General features: G+C 41.8%; 1 protein-coding gene across 1 annotated transcript in view; it reads right to left on the bottom strand.

The window, feature by feature from the left end:
* Positions 1-5,462: 5,462 nt before the first annotated feature.
* The window catches only part of UBE3C (ubiquitin protein ligase E3C), a 201,894-nt gene continuing 189,899 nt past the window's right edge, over positions 5,463-17,457 (bottom strand). The window contains exon 23 of the mRNA XM_026652083.2: positions 5,463-7,148. Within this exon, the coding sequence (XP_026507868.1) occupies positions 6,978-7,148 (171 nt within the window). The 3' untranslated portion in view covers positions 5,463-6,977. The remainder of the gene's footprint in view (positions 7,149-17,457) is intronic.

Here is a 17,457-nt window from a genome sequence, read left to right as displayed (position 1 = left end):
ATAACTATAAAGGGAAGGGTAACAGCTCTCCTGTGTACAGTACTATAAAATCCCTCCTGGCCAGAGACTCCAAAATCCTTTTACCTGTAAGGGTTAAGAAGCTCAGGTAACCTGGCTGACACCTGACCCAAAGGACCAATAAGGGGACAAGATACTTTCAAATCTTGGGGGGGGGGGGAAGGCTTTTGTTTGTGCTCATTGTTTTAAGGGGTTGTTCGCTCTTGGGACTGAGAGGGACCAGACATCAATCCAGGTTCTCCCCATCTTTCTAAACAAGTCTCTCATATTTCAAACTTGTAAGTAAAAAAGCCAGGCAAGGCGTCTTAGTTTTACTTTGTTTTCTCAACTTGTAAATGTACCTTTTACTAGAGTGTTTATCTTTGTTTGCTGTACTTTGAACCTAAGACAGAGGGGGGTCCTCTGAGCTCTTTAAGTTTGATTACCCTGTAAAGTTATTTTCCATACTGATTTTACAGAGATGATTTTTACCTTTTTCTTTAATTAAAAGCCTTCTTTTTAAGAACCTGATTGATTTCTCCTTGTTTTAAGATCCAAGGGGGTTTGGATCTGTATTCACCAGGAGTTGGTGAAAGGAAGGAGGGAGGAAGGGTCAATTTCTCCTTAAGATCCAAGGAGTTTGGATCTGTATTCACCAGGGAATTGGTGAGAGGTTTCTAAAAGCTTCCCAGGGTAGGGAATGGTGGCAGCGGACCAGAACTAAGCTGGTAGTTAAGCTTAGAAGTCCTCATGCAGGCCCCTACATTTGTACCCTAAAGTTCAAAGTGGGGATACAGCCTTGACAATAGTTTAAAAACAACACTCCCCATCTCTGCCCCAGTGGTTCATACAATAATCCAGGAAGCAGTGGCAGGATCGAAGAGCCACAGGGAAGCCCTGGCTTAAAATTCAAGCGTAACAAATTTATTTGAGCATAAGCTTTCGTGGGCTACAGCCCACTTCTTCGGATGCATAGAATGGAACATATATTGAGGAGATATATATACACATACAGAGAGCATGAAATGGTGGGAGTTGTCTTACCAACTCTGAGAGGCCAATTAAGTAAGAACACCACTAGCTGTCACCTTCAGCCCCCAACTAAAACCTCTCTAGTGCATCATCAGAGATCTACAACCTATCCCGAAAGATGATCCCTCACTCTCACAGATCTTGGGAGACAGACCTGTCCTCGCTTACAGACAACCCCCCAACCTGAAGCAAATACTCACCAGCAACCACACATCACTGAACAAAAACACTGACCCAGGAACCTATCCTTGCAACAAAGCCCGATGCCAACTCTGCCCACATATCTATTCAAGTGACATCATCATAGGACCTAATCACATCAGCCATGCCATCAGGGGCTCGTTCACCTGCACATCTACCAATGTGATATATGCCATCATGTGCCAGCAATGCCCCTCTGCCATGTACATTGGCCAAACCAGACAGTCTCTATGCAAAAGAATTAATGGACACAAATCTGACATCAGGAATCAGAACATTCAAAAACCAGTAGGAGAACACTTTAACCTGTCTGGTCATTCAATGACAGACCTGCAGGTGGCAATTTTGCAACAAAAAAGCTTCAAAAACAGACTCCAATGAGAAACTGCTGAGCTTGAATTGATATGCAAATTAGATACAATCAATTTAGGCTTAAATAGGGACTGGGAATGGCTGAGTCATTACAATCATTGAATCTATCTCCCCATGTAAGTATTCTCACACTTCTTATCAAACTGTCTGTACTGGGCTATCTTGATTATCACTTCAAAAAAATTTTTTCCTCTTACTTAATTGGCCTCTCAGAGTTGGTAAGACAACTCCCACCTTTTCATGCTCTCTGTATGTGTATATATATCTCCTCAATATATGTTCCATTCTATGCATCCGAAGAAGTGGGCTGTAGCCCACGTAAGCTTATGCTCTAATAAATTTGTTAGTCTCTAAGGTGCCACAAGTACTCCTGTTCTTTTTGCGGATACAGACTAACGGCTGCTACTCTGAAACCTGAAAATTCAAGCTTATGCTGGCTTTGTCATGAGATTACAGATACTGCGAATACACACATACTTATCACTACGCATCGGAGTAGTCTCACTGGCTTTAATGGGGCTACTCAGCTAGCGGAGTATTAAGCATGCATATAAGAGTTTGCGGGTTCATGGCTCTATGTCCCTGACACACATTAATTTCAGCTAGGTTCTGAAACAGCTCAAGATCAAGTCTTGAAAACTCTTGCAGCTAGCTACATTTTTGCTGGCAGGCAGTGGCCTCTGCAGGATAAAAAAACCAAAACAAATTTGACGAGCTCTTGAAAAAGTATTCTCTAACTAGCATACCACATGGAACCTATTAATATTGTGAAGCAGTGGGTTCTAAGTTAAGAGAACAGCAAGAAGAGCATGAAGGAAAAGAAACAGGCAGGAAAACGTACACTCCAAAGGCATATCTTCTTAAGAGCTAAAATAGAACTTCTTGAAGAAGTTCTGTGAGAATTCATTCCTGTGCTTGCTTCTTCAAAGGGTAACATTCTCTACAATGAGTGCTCTCTCTCTCATGCTTCCATTCACTGAAGGAGGGTTTTGTTCTTCCCAATGGTGTAGGATAAGCTGTTTAAAAAGGGGATCATTGATGTTTAGGCTGTTTTTTTAAAGATATGCAAACAAAACGAAGCCTACAAGGCACAGTTTGGCTGATGGTGTACTTGGGAAGTTTTGAACTTGAGAATAAGGTTACAGGCTTTATGCTAGATGTGTGCAATTTTGTCACAGGCTCAGAGAATCATGGAGCTGTAGCAGCCTCTACCTGATTATAGGGTACAACTAACTTCCACGTTATGAAGCTCTGTTTTAGTCTCATATGAAATTTTCCAAGCTAAGGTTATGTGTTCTGAAAGTGACCAGATTTACTCCAAAAACAAAAGAGAATGTTGCTGAAAACTTTCAAGAAAAGTCAAAATTACTTTATTCTCAAAATCTAAGGTAAATCAAAATATAGATATCCTGCTCTGTCTACACATCATATTCATTTCTTCCTCTCCTTCAATTAGAGGCAAATTGTCATAGAAAACAGAAAAATATTAACATAAGCTTTTACATCAGGGCTATTATTCACACAGATTTAGGTATACACCTACATTTATTTTGTATAATTATAAATAAATACAGAACAAACATTATTTCACTTCTCCCAAAAATGACCCAAGAAAAACAATGTTCCTGTTTTGTCTGAATGTTGTGTCATTTTTCACCCTGTAGGAAAATGATCACAGCTGCCCACTAACATTTTACAAATAGTTTTTGGTTTAAACAGACTGAAATTCAGCATTAGCTCATTGTACTTCCCAAAATGCTCACTGTGAATTCCAAACCCTTTTGTGGTTCAGATTAGGAAGTTATTAGATTTGCTTTAAGAGATGCTGAAAAATTGTCCAGACCACTGCCAACAGCACCAGTAAACTAATTTTATTTTAATTATGGGTGTAAGCAGGATCTGAATGAGCTCTCCCCTGACATCTAATGATGAGCTGAGGAAGGGGACTTCAGGAGCTGACCTTGTTTGCATGGGCACACCCACTCTGCCGAGGTGCTCAGCATGATGGGGCTGTTTTGCCCAAATGATCACTTTTGGCTGGTGTTGGGTCAAAGGTACTAAAGGGTTGGTATCCTTGTTGTGTGAATCAAGGGCAGCTGAACTGTGCTTGGCATACCCTGATTGAGGGACTCACCCTCAACTAAATTGCACTTGGTAGGCAGGGGACATGGGTGCCAAAGCCCAGGGGAGTTGAGAGAGGGTGGGGACAAGTACTTGTACCTGGTGGTGTTTGCCCTGTCTATTTGACTCTTCCTCTCTCCCTTGTGTAATAACAGAGCTGATTAAGACTCAGTTGAGAGTCTTGTTGCACACCAATAGAGCTGAAATCATGGATAACCCAGCCTAAGCATTAGGCCTCCTTTGGGACAGTGTCTGTGATGCAAGAGACTGCCCAGTCTGCACTAGCAGTGAGGCTTCCCCACTAACAGCTGAAATCACAGTGCTACAATCACTCTGAGAGCTGTGTTAAGTGGTGGGATCTTACGACATCCCTGAGAATGTGGAGCGTGGAGGCGAGTGGCCAGCAGGGCAGCTGATGCCAGAGCAAGTGCCCAGACAGCGGGGCAACCAAGATGTCCCCCCCTGAGAGCTCATGCAGATGCACCTCTGAACTCTGGGTCTTCACTGACCAAGGACAACTGTGAGTGGGATGCGGTGGAGGGAGGGGCATGTAAAAGGAGCCTTTGGTTGCTGGACTTAAGAACCTGAGGCAAAAGGACACTGCTCAACATACTCTGGGGTGGGTTGTTTGCTTATGGTTTTATGTTTATGAATCCTGCTTGTGGCATCTTCCCAAATTAATGCCACGTTACTTCCCTCCTTTTATTCAAAGTTTCTTTTCTACCCTCGGACTCTGCTTGCGAGTGGGGTAGTATTGCATCTCAGAGGCGTCTAGGGGGTGATGTGTAATTTCTCCAGGTTACTGGGTAGGGGTTTGAGCCGGTTCTGTGTTGTATTGTTGAAAAGGAACCCCTAGATATTGAACCTGGCCCTTGTTGCTGCCGACTCCAACTGACAGAAGGGTTACATGGGATACCCCTAACAGGAATGTGGATGTATTCTCCCTTTTTACATACAGATGCTGGTCAAATTTTGATCCAACTGAAATCAATGGTGAAATTCCCATTGAGATAAATGGGAGCAAGGACCAAATTTTGCTCCCATTTAAGCACATTTTAACCCTAAGGAAAGTTTGGAGCAGGTTCAGGATTTCCCCCTTCATGCATAGAAAAGTATAAAAAACAAAATGATTGAGGATTAAATACCAAATCTACAGAAGAAACTGATTATGTGGAATATTTTTAATGGTCTACAAAGCTTGTAATCACATTCCCCTGCAACAATATTTTTATATTTATATTCATATAGTCACATCTATAAAGTATACTGTTCCTCTTCCTGTAATCTCATGCCTACCCCAGTCTCTGTTCCACCAGTACTTGTGTCTATGTCTAGGAATGGGTGTGTGTTAGGTCTCTTTATAAAATAACAAAATGTACATATTACCAACCATTGTTATGTGGCATGACTCCAACACAATCTTGGAAATGTGAATATTTAATAGAAAAAATTTAATTTGCATTTTACAACATACAAACATGACACTATCAAATTGTAGCAAATGAATTCAATTGAAAAATATTTTCAAAATATTTTAAGTAATGGGTTGGAAAATAAATAATGTTATCTAAAGGAAATGCTCAGGTTTTGCTTTTAAGAGGAGGCAGTAATACTATCACTGACCTCTTTTCAGTCTTCTGTTCCATAATTTATGTAGAAAAATATACAAGAAACCAATTTTTAGGTAAAGAATATGTTGGGTTTGTAACATTTAACAAATAAAACAGCCTAAAGCAAAACCAAAAAGAAAACAATTATTTTATTTCTGTACATCAAGACTACAAATAGTATTTTAACACTTCATTTATTACCCAAATTAGGAAATTATACATTTTATACTGATACTAGTAAACACCTTAAAACCACTCCGTTTCTCCACATTTAAAAGTATATTGCTGGTTACTGCTTATTAAATACGAAACCCAACAGAGCTTCCAGTGACAGCGAAATAGTTTTAGCATAATGTCTGTAAATTCTGATTTTTTATTAGTTATTATTAAAAACCAGAAAGGATGCATGTTTACGCATCTTATAGTTTGACTTATAATTATTTTTTTTAATTGAATGCAAATTAAATGTGAACACAAATCTTGACTCAGTGATGTACCTATTATTAGAGAACTGATTACTTTCATATGAATCCAATTTTTCCCTTGGCAATCAAATTATGTTAAGCAACATGTTCCCACCTACTTCTCTGAGCAGAACTGCTAAGAGCCAGATGGATGCAAAAGCTGCTTAGTCACAAAAATAATGAATTAAGACAAGTTTCTACAGCACATACATGGTATTTAAGATGAAGAGAAATGATAGGGAGAAGGAATGTGAACACTGCAGGCTTCAGATATAAAAGATAAAGCCTGATGCTTTGGTTGAAATACTTTTAATAGTTGTTACAAGTATATTTTTTCCAAAGTCATGACTACTGTATGTACTGTGTATGCCATAGGAGTTTGATACATTAAAAAAAAATCTTTACAGGCACAAAGGAGAGACAGAAACAGAACAGAGAAAAGCATGGATAGTCATATCTGTTTACGACAATGTCCAGCTGATCATGACACGGCCAAACGTAGAACTTAAAAATAATCATGCAAATCCAATTTCTTGAAGATATTTCAGAAAGCACAAATAAAATATCAATGTTATATCTCAGTGCCTGCCATCTCAAGAGATGGTAGTTTAAAACAAATCCATTCTGTTTTAATTGCAACAACTAAGTTTTGTAAACAATTCTACCACATGAGAAAAGATGTGGGGTTATCAGTAACAAGCGTTTTCAATCTCTCAGTTCTGGGATATCTGCAAACATCTACTTCCCTCTGAAGATTTATAACAGGATGTTAAGACCTCTCTTATCCCAACATGCTGCACTACACACAACTTTATTGCCAACTTGTAGAATTATTTATATTTGAACAGCACAGAGCCAAAGCTTCATCTTTGGTTAATTTCACTGAGATGTCACTGTTCGTTAAATGTGCTCTTGCTTGGCATAAACACAAACCCCAACCACACTGCACACAGCATTCATTATTTTGAGTCATAATAAAGCAGTGCCAATGTAAGTTTAATGACACTTAACTAACAAATCATGTATTTAAAAATGAAACCTATTTGAGGGTATCTGATAAGAAACGAGAGCTGCAGAAACCTAGACTGAGTTCCCTTCATCTGCTTGTGTATGGGTGCTGCTTATGGAATAGGCACTGGTTAGTTCCTCTGCAGAGCTTCTGTTTAAACCTCAGTTCAACTCAGCTCAGCTCAAATCCAGCAGCACATTCAATGGCGTAAAGAAGTTTGCTCCGCATAAGGTTTTCATCATAAAACTCAGGAAGCTTCAGCAAGTTCATGCAGGTACTGGCAGTGGGTAGCCTGTCTAGGTCAGATCCTCCATTGTGAATGCAAAATGCAGGATATAACTCCTGGAAAAAAAAAATAGGAAAAATTAAGATAGATACACACAGGCTAAAAAATAATTCCATGACAATCCACATAAACTTCTAGGCAAGGAGCAATTAGAATTTAAGTCTGTTTCAATGGCATTTGCAAAGGTTTAAAAAGGTCATAGAGGATTTTTTAAACAAAGGGCTGGGGGAAAGCCAACAGATACGGAGGAGCACAAGGTTCAGGCAGTGACATTCATTAGGGATGAATTTATTAAAGGGGGAACTCTATATCCTAATAAAGAGGATTGGAATGAAGTTGATAAAGTACAGGTAGGAGCTGTGAGGTCAGTCAAATGTAAAAAAGTCCTATTTAAATATAACATGAAGGCAAGCAACTGAATATTGACAACGTGTATGAGTTCTTATATACAAATATTAGAAGTCTAAATACGAAGGTGGATGAACTAGAGTGTTTGGCATTAAATAAAGATATTGATATAATGGGATCACAAAAACTTGGTGGAATGAGAATAATCAATGAGATATGGTAAGGGTATAAAATATATAGGGATGACAGAATAGGTTGCATCTGTGGGGAGAGAAGCCCTGTAGGTGAAAGAAAGTAGAGTCAAATAAAGTAAAAATGTTTAATAAATAAAACTGTACCATGGAATCTGTATGGATAGAAATTCCATGTTTGAACAATAAGAGTATAGCAGTAAGAATATTCTATCGACCACCTGAGCAGGCTGGTACTGGTGACTGTGAAATGCTCAGGGAGATTAGAGAGGCTATAAAGGCAGAAAACGCAAAAATAATGGGGGATTTCAATTATCCTCATATTGACTGGGTACATGTCACGTCAGGAAGGGATGTAGAAATAAAATTTTCAGACTCATTAAATGACTACTTCTTGGAGCAGCTAGTCCTGGAACCCACAAGGGGGGAGGCAATTCTTGATTTAGTCCTAAGTGGTGCACAGGATCTGGTCCAAGAGATGAATATCACTGAACCGCTCATAATAATGACCATAATGTAATTAAATTTAACACATTTGTAGGGGGGAAAATGCCAAAGAAACCCACCATAGTAGCATTTAACTTCTAAAAGGGGAACTACACAAAAATGAGGAAGTTAGTTAAATGGAAATTAAAAGGAACAGTCACAAGAGTGAAATACCTGCAAGCTACACGGAAACTTGTTTAAAACACCATAACAGATGTTTAAATTAAATGTAACCCCCAAATAATACTTACAAATGCCATCATGGCTAAACAACAGAGTTAAAGAGGAGGTTAGGGGCAAAAATGCATCCTTTAAAAACTGGAAGTCAAATTCTAGTGAGGAAAATAGAAATAAACTCTGGCAAGAGTAAAAGTATAATTAGGCCAAAAAAGAATGTGAAAAGCAAATGCTAAGGACACAAAAACTAACAGCAACTTTTTTTTATTTTTTTTTAAATTACATCCGAAGCAGGAAGCCTGCCAAACAGTCAGTGGGGCCACTAGATGATCGAGGTGCTAAAGGAACACTCAAGGAAGACAAGGCTCTTGCGAAGAAGCTAACTGAATTCTTTGCACTGGTCTTCACTCTAGAGCGGGAGTGGCCAACCTGTGGTTCCGGAGCCACATGCGGCTCTTCAGAAGTTAATATGCGGCTCCTTGTATAGGCACCAACTTCGGGACTGGAGCTACAGGTGCCAACTTTCCAATGGGTAAGGGGGTGCTCAACTGCTCAGCCCCTGGCTCTGCCACAGGCCCTGCCCCCACTCCACCCCTTCCTGCCCCCTCCCTTGAGCCTGCAGTGCCCTCGCTCCTCCCCCACCCCCCCAGAGCCTCCTGCACGCCACAAAACAGCTGATCAGGAGGTGCAGGGAGGGAAGGGAAAGCGCTGATCGGAGGGGCTGCCGGTGGGCGGGAGGCGCTGGGGGGCTGATGGGGGGCAATGTACATTGGTAAAATCTGGCTCCTTCTCAGGCTCAGGCTGGCCACCCCTGCTCTAGAGGATATGGAGGAGATTCTCACACCAGAGCCATATTTTGTAGGTGACAAATCTGAGGAACTGGCCTACATTGAGGTACAGTAACTCCTCGCTTAACCTTGTAGTTATGTTCCTGAAAAATGATACTTTAAGCGTAACGATGTTAAGCAAATCCAATTTCCCCATAAGAATTAATGTAAATAGGGGGGAGTTAGGTTCCAGGGAATTTTTTTTTGGCCAGACAAAAGACATATATATATTACACACACACACACACACAGTATACGTTTTAAACAAACAATTTAATACTGTACACAGCAACGATGATTGTAAAGCTTGGTTGAGGTGGTGAAGTTAGAGGGTGGAAGAGGGTGGGATATTTCCCAAGGAATGCCTTGTTGCTAAATGATGAACTAGCACTCGGCTGAGACCTCAAGGGTAATACAGTGTTGTTAATGTAGCTCAGGGGTTCTCAAACTGGGGGTCGGGACCCCTCAGGGGGTCTCAAGGTTCGTACGGGGGTTGGGTGGGTCACGAGCTGTCAACCTCCACCCCAAACCCCACTTTGCTCCAGCATTTATAATGGTGTTAAATATATGAAAAAGTGTTTTTAATTTATAAGGGGGGGGGTCGCACTCAGAGGCTTGCTATGTGAAAGGGGTCACCAGTAAAGAAGTTTGAGAGCCACTGATGTAGCCTCACGCTCTACAAGACAGCACAAATGGAGTGAGGAGACACAATAGACACATGACAGTGGCTGCAAACACTCCCTGCGGAAACTGAACAGTGATGATGAACCCACGCTTTCCCACTGGAGCGCACCACTTTCCAAAGTGTGTGTGTGTGTGTGTGAGACAGAGAGAGTGCGCGCCACACACACCGTTTGTGTGAGAGAGAGACACGCATTGGCCCTTTAAGTACGCTGACCCCACTCTAAGTACACTGCCTTTTAAAGTAGATCAGCAAGTTGAGACAGCAAGCTCCCTCCGTCCTGAGCCCTGTCATGTCCCCCCCTTCTCTGTGGAGATGGGGTACAGGAATGGGGGAAGGGGGACACCCTGACATCAGCACTCCTCTTCCTCCCCAACCCCCTGCACAGCAAGCAGGAGACTCCTGGGAGCAGCTCCAATGCAGAGGGCAGGAGCAGCACACGGCAGTGAGGGGAAGGACATCTGAACTGCCCAGCAATTGGTAGCCTGCTGGGCGGCTATCGCACAGGGAACTAAGGGAGCTGATGGGGGGCTGCCGGCCCACCCTGGTTCCAAGCCCCCACCCGCTATCTTCAACGGTCTGCTCTTCCTGCAAGCAGAGGACAAAGCAGGTGGGTGCCACACAAAGTTATAAGGGAGCATTGCACAACTTTAAACGAGCATGTTCTCTAATAGATCAGTGACGAAACAATGTTAACTGGGATGACGTTAAGTGAGGAGTTACTGTATCACTAGCAGAGGTTTTGGAATGAACTGATAAATTAAACAGTAATAAGTCACCAGGACCAGATGGTACTCACCCAAGAGTTCTGAAGGAACTCCAATATGAAATTGTAGAACTACTAACTGTGGTATGTAACTTATCACTTAAATCAGCCTCTGTACCAGATGACTGGCAGATAGTTAATGCAAGGTCTATTGTTCAAAAAGGCTCCAGAGGTGATCCTGGCAATTACAGGCAGGTAAACCTAACTTCAGTACCAGGCAAACTGGTTGAAACTATAGTAAAGAACAAAATTATCAGACACAGATAAACATGATATGTTGGGAAGAGTCAACATGGCTTTTGTATAAAGAAATCATGCCTCACCAATCTATTATAATTCTCTGAAGGAGTCAAGAAGTATGTGGACAAGGGTGATCCAGTTGATATAGCATGCTTAGACTTTCAGAAACCCTTTGAGAAGGTCTCTCACCAAGGGCTCTTAAGCAAACTGAGCAGTCATGGGATAAAAGGGAAGGTCTTCTCATGGACAAGTGGTTAAAAGATAGGAAAGAAAGGATAGGAACAAATGGTCAGTTTTCACAATGGAGAGAGGTAAAAAGCAGGGTTCCCCCAGGATCTGTACTGGGACCTGTGCTGTTCAACCTATTCATAAATGATCCAGAAAAGGGGATGAACAGTGAGGTGACAATTTGCAGATGGTACAAATTTACTCAGGACGGTTAGGTCCAAAGATGACTGTGAAGAATTACAAAGGGATCTCACTAACCTGGGTGACTACATGGCAGATGAAATTCAATGTTGATTAAAGCAAAGTAATGCACACTGGAAAAAATAATCCCAACTATACATACAAAATGATGGAGTCTAAATTAACTGTTAATTTAACCACTCAAGGAAGAGATCTTGGAGACATTGTGGACAGTCCTCTAAAAACATCTGCTAAATGTGCAGTGGCACTCAGAAAAGCTAACAGAATGTCAGGAACCATTAGGAAAGGGATAGGTAATCAGATAGTAACTATCATAATGCCACTTTATAAATCCACGGTACACCCACACCTTGAATACTGCGTGGAGTTCTGGTCACCTCGTCTCAAAAAAGATATATGAGAACAGGAAAAGATGCAGAGAAGGGGTATAGAACAGCTTCAATATGAGGAGAGATTAAAAAGACGGGAATATTCAGCTTAAAAAAAAGAGACGACTGGGGGCGGGGGATATGACAGAGGTCTATAAAACATGAATGGTGTGGAGAAAGCGAGTAAGGAAGTGTTATTTATCCCTTCACATAACACAAGAATCAGGGATCACCCGAAGAAATTAATAGGCAGCAGATTTAAAACAAACAAAAGGAAGTACTTCTTCATACAACACACAGTCAACCTGTGAAAATCATTGCCATGGAATGTTGTGAAGGCCAAAAGTTAGGGTTACCATACGTCCGGATTTCCCCGGACATGTCTGGCTTTTTGGTACTCAAATCCCCGTCCGGGGGGAATTGCCAAAAAGCCGGACATGTCCGGGGAAATAGGGAGGCAGCACAAGCCAGGGTCCGCCTGGCCCCAGCACGACCCGCCGGGTCCGCAGCGCAGCCCAGCCGCCCGGCTACATTGTAGCGAGCTCGGGCGGGGGAAAGGGGGGCGCAGCCACAGAAGGCGGCGAAGGGGCCGCTGCTGCCCCCGGAGGCCGGGCGGACCACGCGCCCCAGACGAGCCCGCAGGACCACGGGGAGACCGTGCCCAGCCAACGGCTCAGGCTTCCCTCGCGGGAGGGGACTCCCCGGCCACTGGGGGACCCTTCCTGTGGCCCCATCACCCCACGCGGCAGGAAGGAGGCTGCGGGGCAGGGAGTGCGGAGTGTGCCGGGGCTGCCGCTGAGCATCCGAAGCCCCCGCCAGGCAGAGGCTGCCGGGGGAGCGGGGGAGCTGGGCAGGCGGGGGGGTGCAGAGGCTGCAGGGCGAAGAGGAGCAGGGCAGGCAGGGGCATAGAGACTGCAGGGGCAGGGGGCGCAGGGGCAGGGCAGGTGGGGGGCGCAGAGGCTGCAGGGGCGGGGGGGTGCAGGGTGAGTGGGGAGCAGGGGTCACAGAGGCTGCAGGGCGAGTGGGGAGCAGGGGTCACAGAGGCTGCAGGGCGAGTGGGTAGCAGGGAAGCACTTAGCAACCGCCAACCAAGATCAGAGCGGGAGGGAGGAGGGGGAATGTGGGGTGCTCAGAGGAGGGGGCAGAGTTGGGGCAGGGACTTTGGGGAAAGGGTTGGAATGGGGGTGGGGAAGGGGCGGAGTTGGGCGGGGCCGGGGCCCCGTGGAGTGTCCTCTTTTTTAAATGTTTGAATATGGTAACCCTACAAAAGTAGAACTGGGTTCAAAAAAGAATTAGATACGTTCATGGAGGAAAGGTCCATTAATGGCTACTAGCCAAGACAGTCAGAGATGCAACCCCATGCTCCAGCTGTCTCTCAAACTCCAGCTGCCAGAAGCTGAGACGGGACGACAGAGGATAGATCCCTTGAAATTGCCCTATTCTGTTCGTTCCCTCAGATGCATATGACCCTGGCCACTGTCAGAGACAGGCTACTGGGACCATTGATATGACCCAGTATGGCTGTTTTTATGTTATAGACTCATAGACTTTAAGGTCAGAAGGGACCAATATGGTCATCTAGTCTGACCTCCTGCATGATGCAGGCCACAAACTCTGACCCACCCACTTCCCCTTAACTCAGCTGTTGAAGTCTCCAGATCGTGATTTAAACACTTCAAGTCGCAGAGAATCCTCCAGCTTGCGACCCCTGCCCCATGCTGCGGAGGAAGGCGAAAAACCTCCAGGGCCTCTGCCAATCTTCCCTGGAGGAAAATTCCTTCCCGACCCCAAATATGGCGATCAGTAGAACCCCGAGCATATAGGCGAGATTCTCCAGCCGGACCCTCATTTTACCAGCGATGGCACGTTATTGCCTAATTGACTAAAATCCCGTTATACCATTCCCTCCATAAACTTATCTAGCCTGATCTTGAAGCCAGACAGGTCTTTCGCCCCCACCGTTTCCCTCGGAAGGCTGTTCCAAAATTTCACCCCTCTGATGGTTAGAAACCTTCGTCTGATTTCAAGCCTAAACTTTCCCACGGCCAGTTTATATCCATTTGTTCTCGTGTCCACATTAGTACTGAGCTGAAATAATTCCTCTCCCTCCCTGGTATTTATCCCTCTGATATATTTAAAGAGAGCAATCATATCCCCCCTCAGCCTCCTTTTGGTTAGGCTAAACAAACCGAGCTCCTCGAGTCTCCTTTCATACGAAAGGTTTTCCATTCCTCGGATCATCCTAGTGGCCCTTCTCTGTACCCGTTCCAGTTTGAGTTCATCCTTTTTAAACATAGGAGACCAGAACTGCACACAGTACTCCAAATGAGGTCTCACCAGTACCTTGTATAACGGAAGCAGCACCTCCTTGTCCCTACTAGAAATACCTCGCCTAATACATCCCAAGACCGCATTAGCTTTTTTCACGGCCACGTCACATTGCCGACTCATAGTCATCCTGCGGTCAACCAGGACTCCGAGGTCCTTCTCCTCCTCGTCACTTCCAACCGATGCGTCCCCAGCTTATAACTAAAATTCTTGTTAGTCATCCCTAAATGCATCACCTTACACTTCTCACTATTAAATTTCATCCTGTTACTATTACTCCAATTTACAAGGTCATCCAAGTCTCCCTGCAGGATATCCCGATCCTTCTCCGAATTGGCAATACCTCCCAACTTTGTGTCATCCGCAAACTTTATCAGCCCACTCCTACATTTGGTTCCGAGGTCAGTAATAAATAGATTAAATAAAATCGGACCCAAAACCGAACCTTGAGGAACCCCACTGGTGACCTCCCTCCAACCTGACAGTTCACCTTTCAGTACTACCCGCTGCAGTCTCCCCTTTAACCAATGTTCCCTTGGTTGCCCTAAAAGCATGCCCAAATAGGTATGGCAAAAAAAAATTCATGGCCATATTGTAGAAAACATAAGGTCTTAAGGTGAATAGCTAGCTGTGTTATCGTTCACGTGCTATATTCTGCAAATATCTGGTTCCACAGAAACAGTGAAACAGGAAAATTTAAAATATAGTAGCATGCAGAAAGAGGTCTTTGATTTATTTGCAACTAAGAAATTATTTGCAGAAATCTTAGGTACAATTAAGTATAGGCTCGCCTTACAAAGTCTTCCAAACATAGATTCATAGATTCTAGGACTGGAAGGGACCTCGAGAGGTCATCGAGTCCAGTCCCCTGCCCGCATGCACAATTCCTGTCATTTCCCCATCCCTACAGAATTTGTAGACTTGGAGCTGGGCACTGGAATTTCATAACATTTGTATACTTACTGAAAATGCACCACTGTTAAGCATTGGGAGCAGAACTAAGCGATTTTTTTAAATATTTTTTTTTACTAATAGTTTTCCATAGATAAAAGCATTTCTTGGGTCCTAAAATCTATTCAAGTAGATTTCGGCAAAGGGTTTCAGATGACCCACACAAAAAAAGTTTTTGAATTGAAAAGTTTCATTTAGACTATTTTGAAATGTTTTGTTTAAACTTTTCAATTTGAAATAGTATTTTAAATGGATCTTTGGCCAATTAAAAAACAAAACCAAAAAAACACACACACCAAAAAAGATGAAAAACATCTGAAACCACCGATTCAAAATGAAAACTCAAAAGAAGTCCAATCCCTGTTTCAAGTCATCTCAAAATGAAACTGTTTTAAATTTTTGTTTCAACAAAAACTTTTTGGGGAAAAGGATTTGGTCCAAACTGAACAGGAATATTTTTGTATTTTCAGTTTGCCTGCCTCTCTCCTTGCCCACTTCCCGAACTAAAAAATCCATTATTTGCCCAGCTCTAATTGGAAGCTAAAGACCACCAGCAGTACTGGGGGCAAGTATAATGGGCTGGGTCCTTGGGCCTGTTCAGCCCACTTTGCATTGCATGAAGTACAAGATTTCTTCTTTGAATTACACTTTTTTGTTATTTTCCTTATTGCTTCATGTTTTTCCTTGATACCCTTATATAGATGAAGATCTCTAACAAAAATAAAAGTCCCTTCTTCTCTTGTTACCAGTCAAATGGATTTTCTATAGAGTTTAGCTAATCACGTCTTACAAGTTAGAATTTGTATATACACATCTAAAATAAACTTTTTCTTTCAAATTCAGTTTCAATTCTCTCTACATTCACATTAATATGTTACCCACATCGTATCAAGCCAAGGCTGGATTAAGGAGTAGCGATGCCACAAATAAAGATTGGTTAAATGTTATATTATCATGTGACCATCTGTCTCGGACTACAACCTGAATTTCATACAAAAAACAATGATCAACTGCCTCCTCCTTGGTCCTCAGGTTATTTTTTAGTACAGTTAGAATAGGTAAAATAAATATGGCCAGAAAGCATATACTAAGCACATTACCAACAACTTAATCTTCCTACTGCACATAACAAGTCAGGACATATAAATATTATTTTCTTTGCTAAATTCTGACAGTGTGTCTAATGCTCTCCAAGACACAGATTAAAAGCAGTCCTGGACCCAAAGACTTTGCAGTCTAAGGTCCTGATCTTTTTACATGTACTTAACTGTATGCACATAAACATGAGTTGTCCTAATGAGGTCAATGGCAGTATGTGCATATGTAAAATTAAGCACATATGTACATTTTTGCAGGACTGGGACCTAAAATTGTCTATTAATGAGACATTATATTTTCCAGACAAGGTGCATAATATTTTATTTTAAAGACCATACACTTCTGTGCTTTTTAAGATGCAGAGTACCAATAATATACCACAGAATCATGTAGTTCTTATGTACCTACATATAAAACCAATAAGGAGTCTAATAAGGTAGAAACTAGCCAAATTTGAGTTGGTCTTCTGATATGTTGAGCAAGTATCTGAGGTTTTATTTCATGTATAGTTTTCTAATTTCTTTAAGAAATCAAGCTTATCTTGCCAAGACAAATGGGGATGCAGAGGACATTTGTTACACCTAATGCTCTGCTTTCATTGGCAAGGGAATATTAATTTCAACAAATGCTTGGCAGAGCTGAAATAGATCATCTGGTTTTAGAAATTGTAAAAAAAAAAAAAAAAGCCACCCTAAAGCAGGAGGTCAATGAGATTTTAAGTTAAATTATTGTTTAAATGGAGGCCTTAAAATGTGTTTCACTGCTAAAATGCTGCAATTTTAGGGTTCTTTTCAAAATGCTAATTGAATTTTCCTACTTTAAGCTTTAAAAATGTAAAAAATGAAGTTCTATATTGAAATGTCACGCCAAGGGCACCATTTGTTGCATAATTAAATACTCTACAACGGGAAGCTGCAACAGTTTGGAAGTAAGAAGTATCATCAATTTATTATGTGACCTGATTGGAACTTAACAATTTTCAACCGCACTTTAATGATTTTTTTGTCTGTAACAATCACATTTATTAAACTTATTAAACTTTAATTAGCTTTAGCAAATGTTACTCTGAGTCCGATAATCTGGCACTAAGAGTTCTAATAATTTTTAAATGCTATAAACCCAGACTGTGCTATTTATAAGCTATGAACTCTGAAACAATCCCTTCTCTTAAATAAATATGAACTATAGCAAAGGTGAAGGTTCCACAATGCAGTACGTACAAGATTTTAGAGTCTGAGTGCTAATGATTGTGTTCTTATTAGCAAAATTTAATATCTATTTTAATACAACTATAGAACAATTAATTACTGAGGACATTTTGCATTAATTTCAACCCTCAACATATTGCAAGCTTTTTTTTTTAATAACAAACTCATATACTCATTTGACTTATTTGACTGCTAATACTTAGCACTTACAGTACATAGTGCTTTTCATCTTGAGAGCACTGTACAAAAACATTAATCATAGGCTA

This window comes from Terrapene carolina, unplaced genomic scaffold (assembly GCF_002925995.2).
Source record: "Terrapene carolina triunguis isolate 2854851 unplaced genomic scaffold, T_m_triunguis-2.0 Scaffold111, whole genome shotgun sequence".
NCBI lineage: Eukaryota > Metazoa > Chordata > Testudines > Emydidae > Terrapene > Terrapene triunguis.
This window is presented reverse-complemented; position numbering and strand designations above follow the sequence as displayed.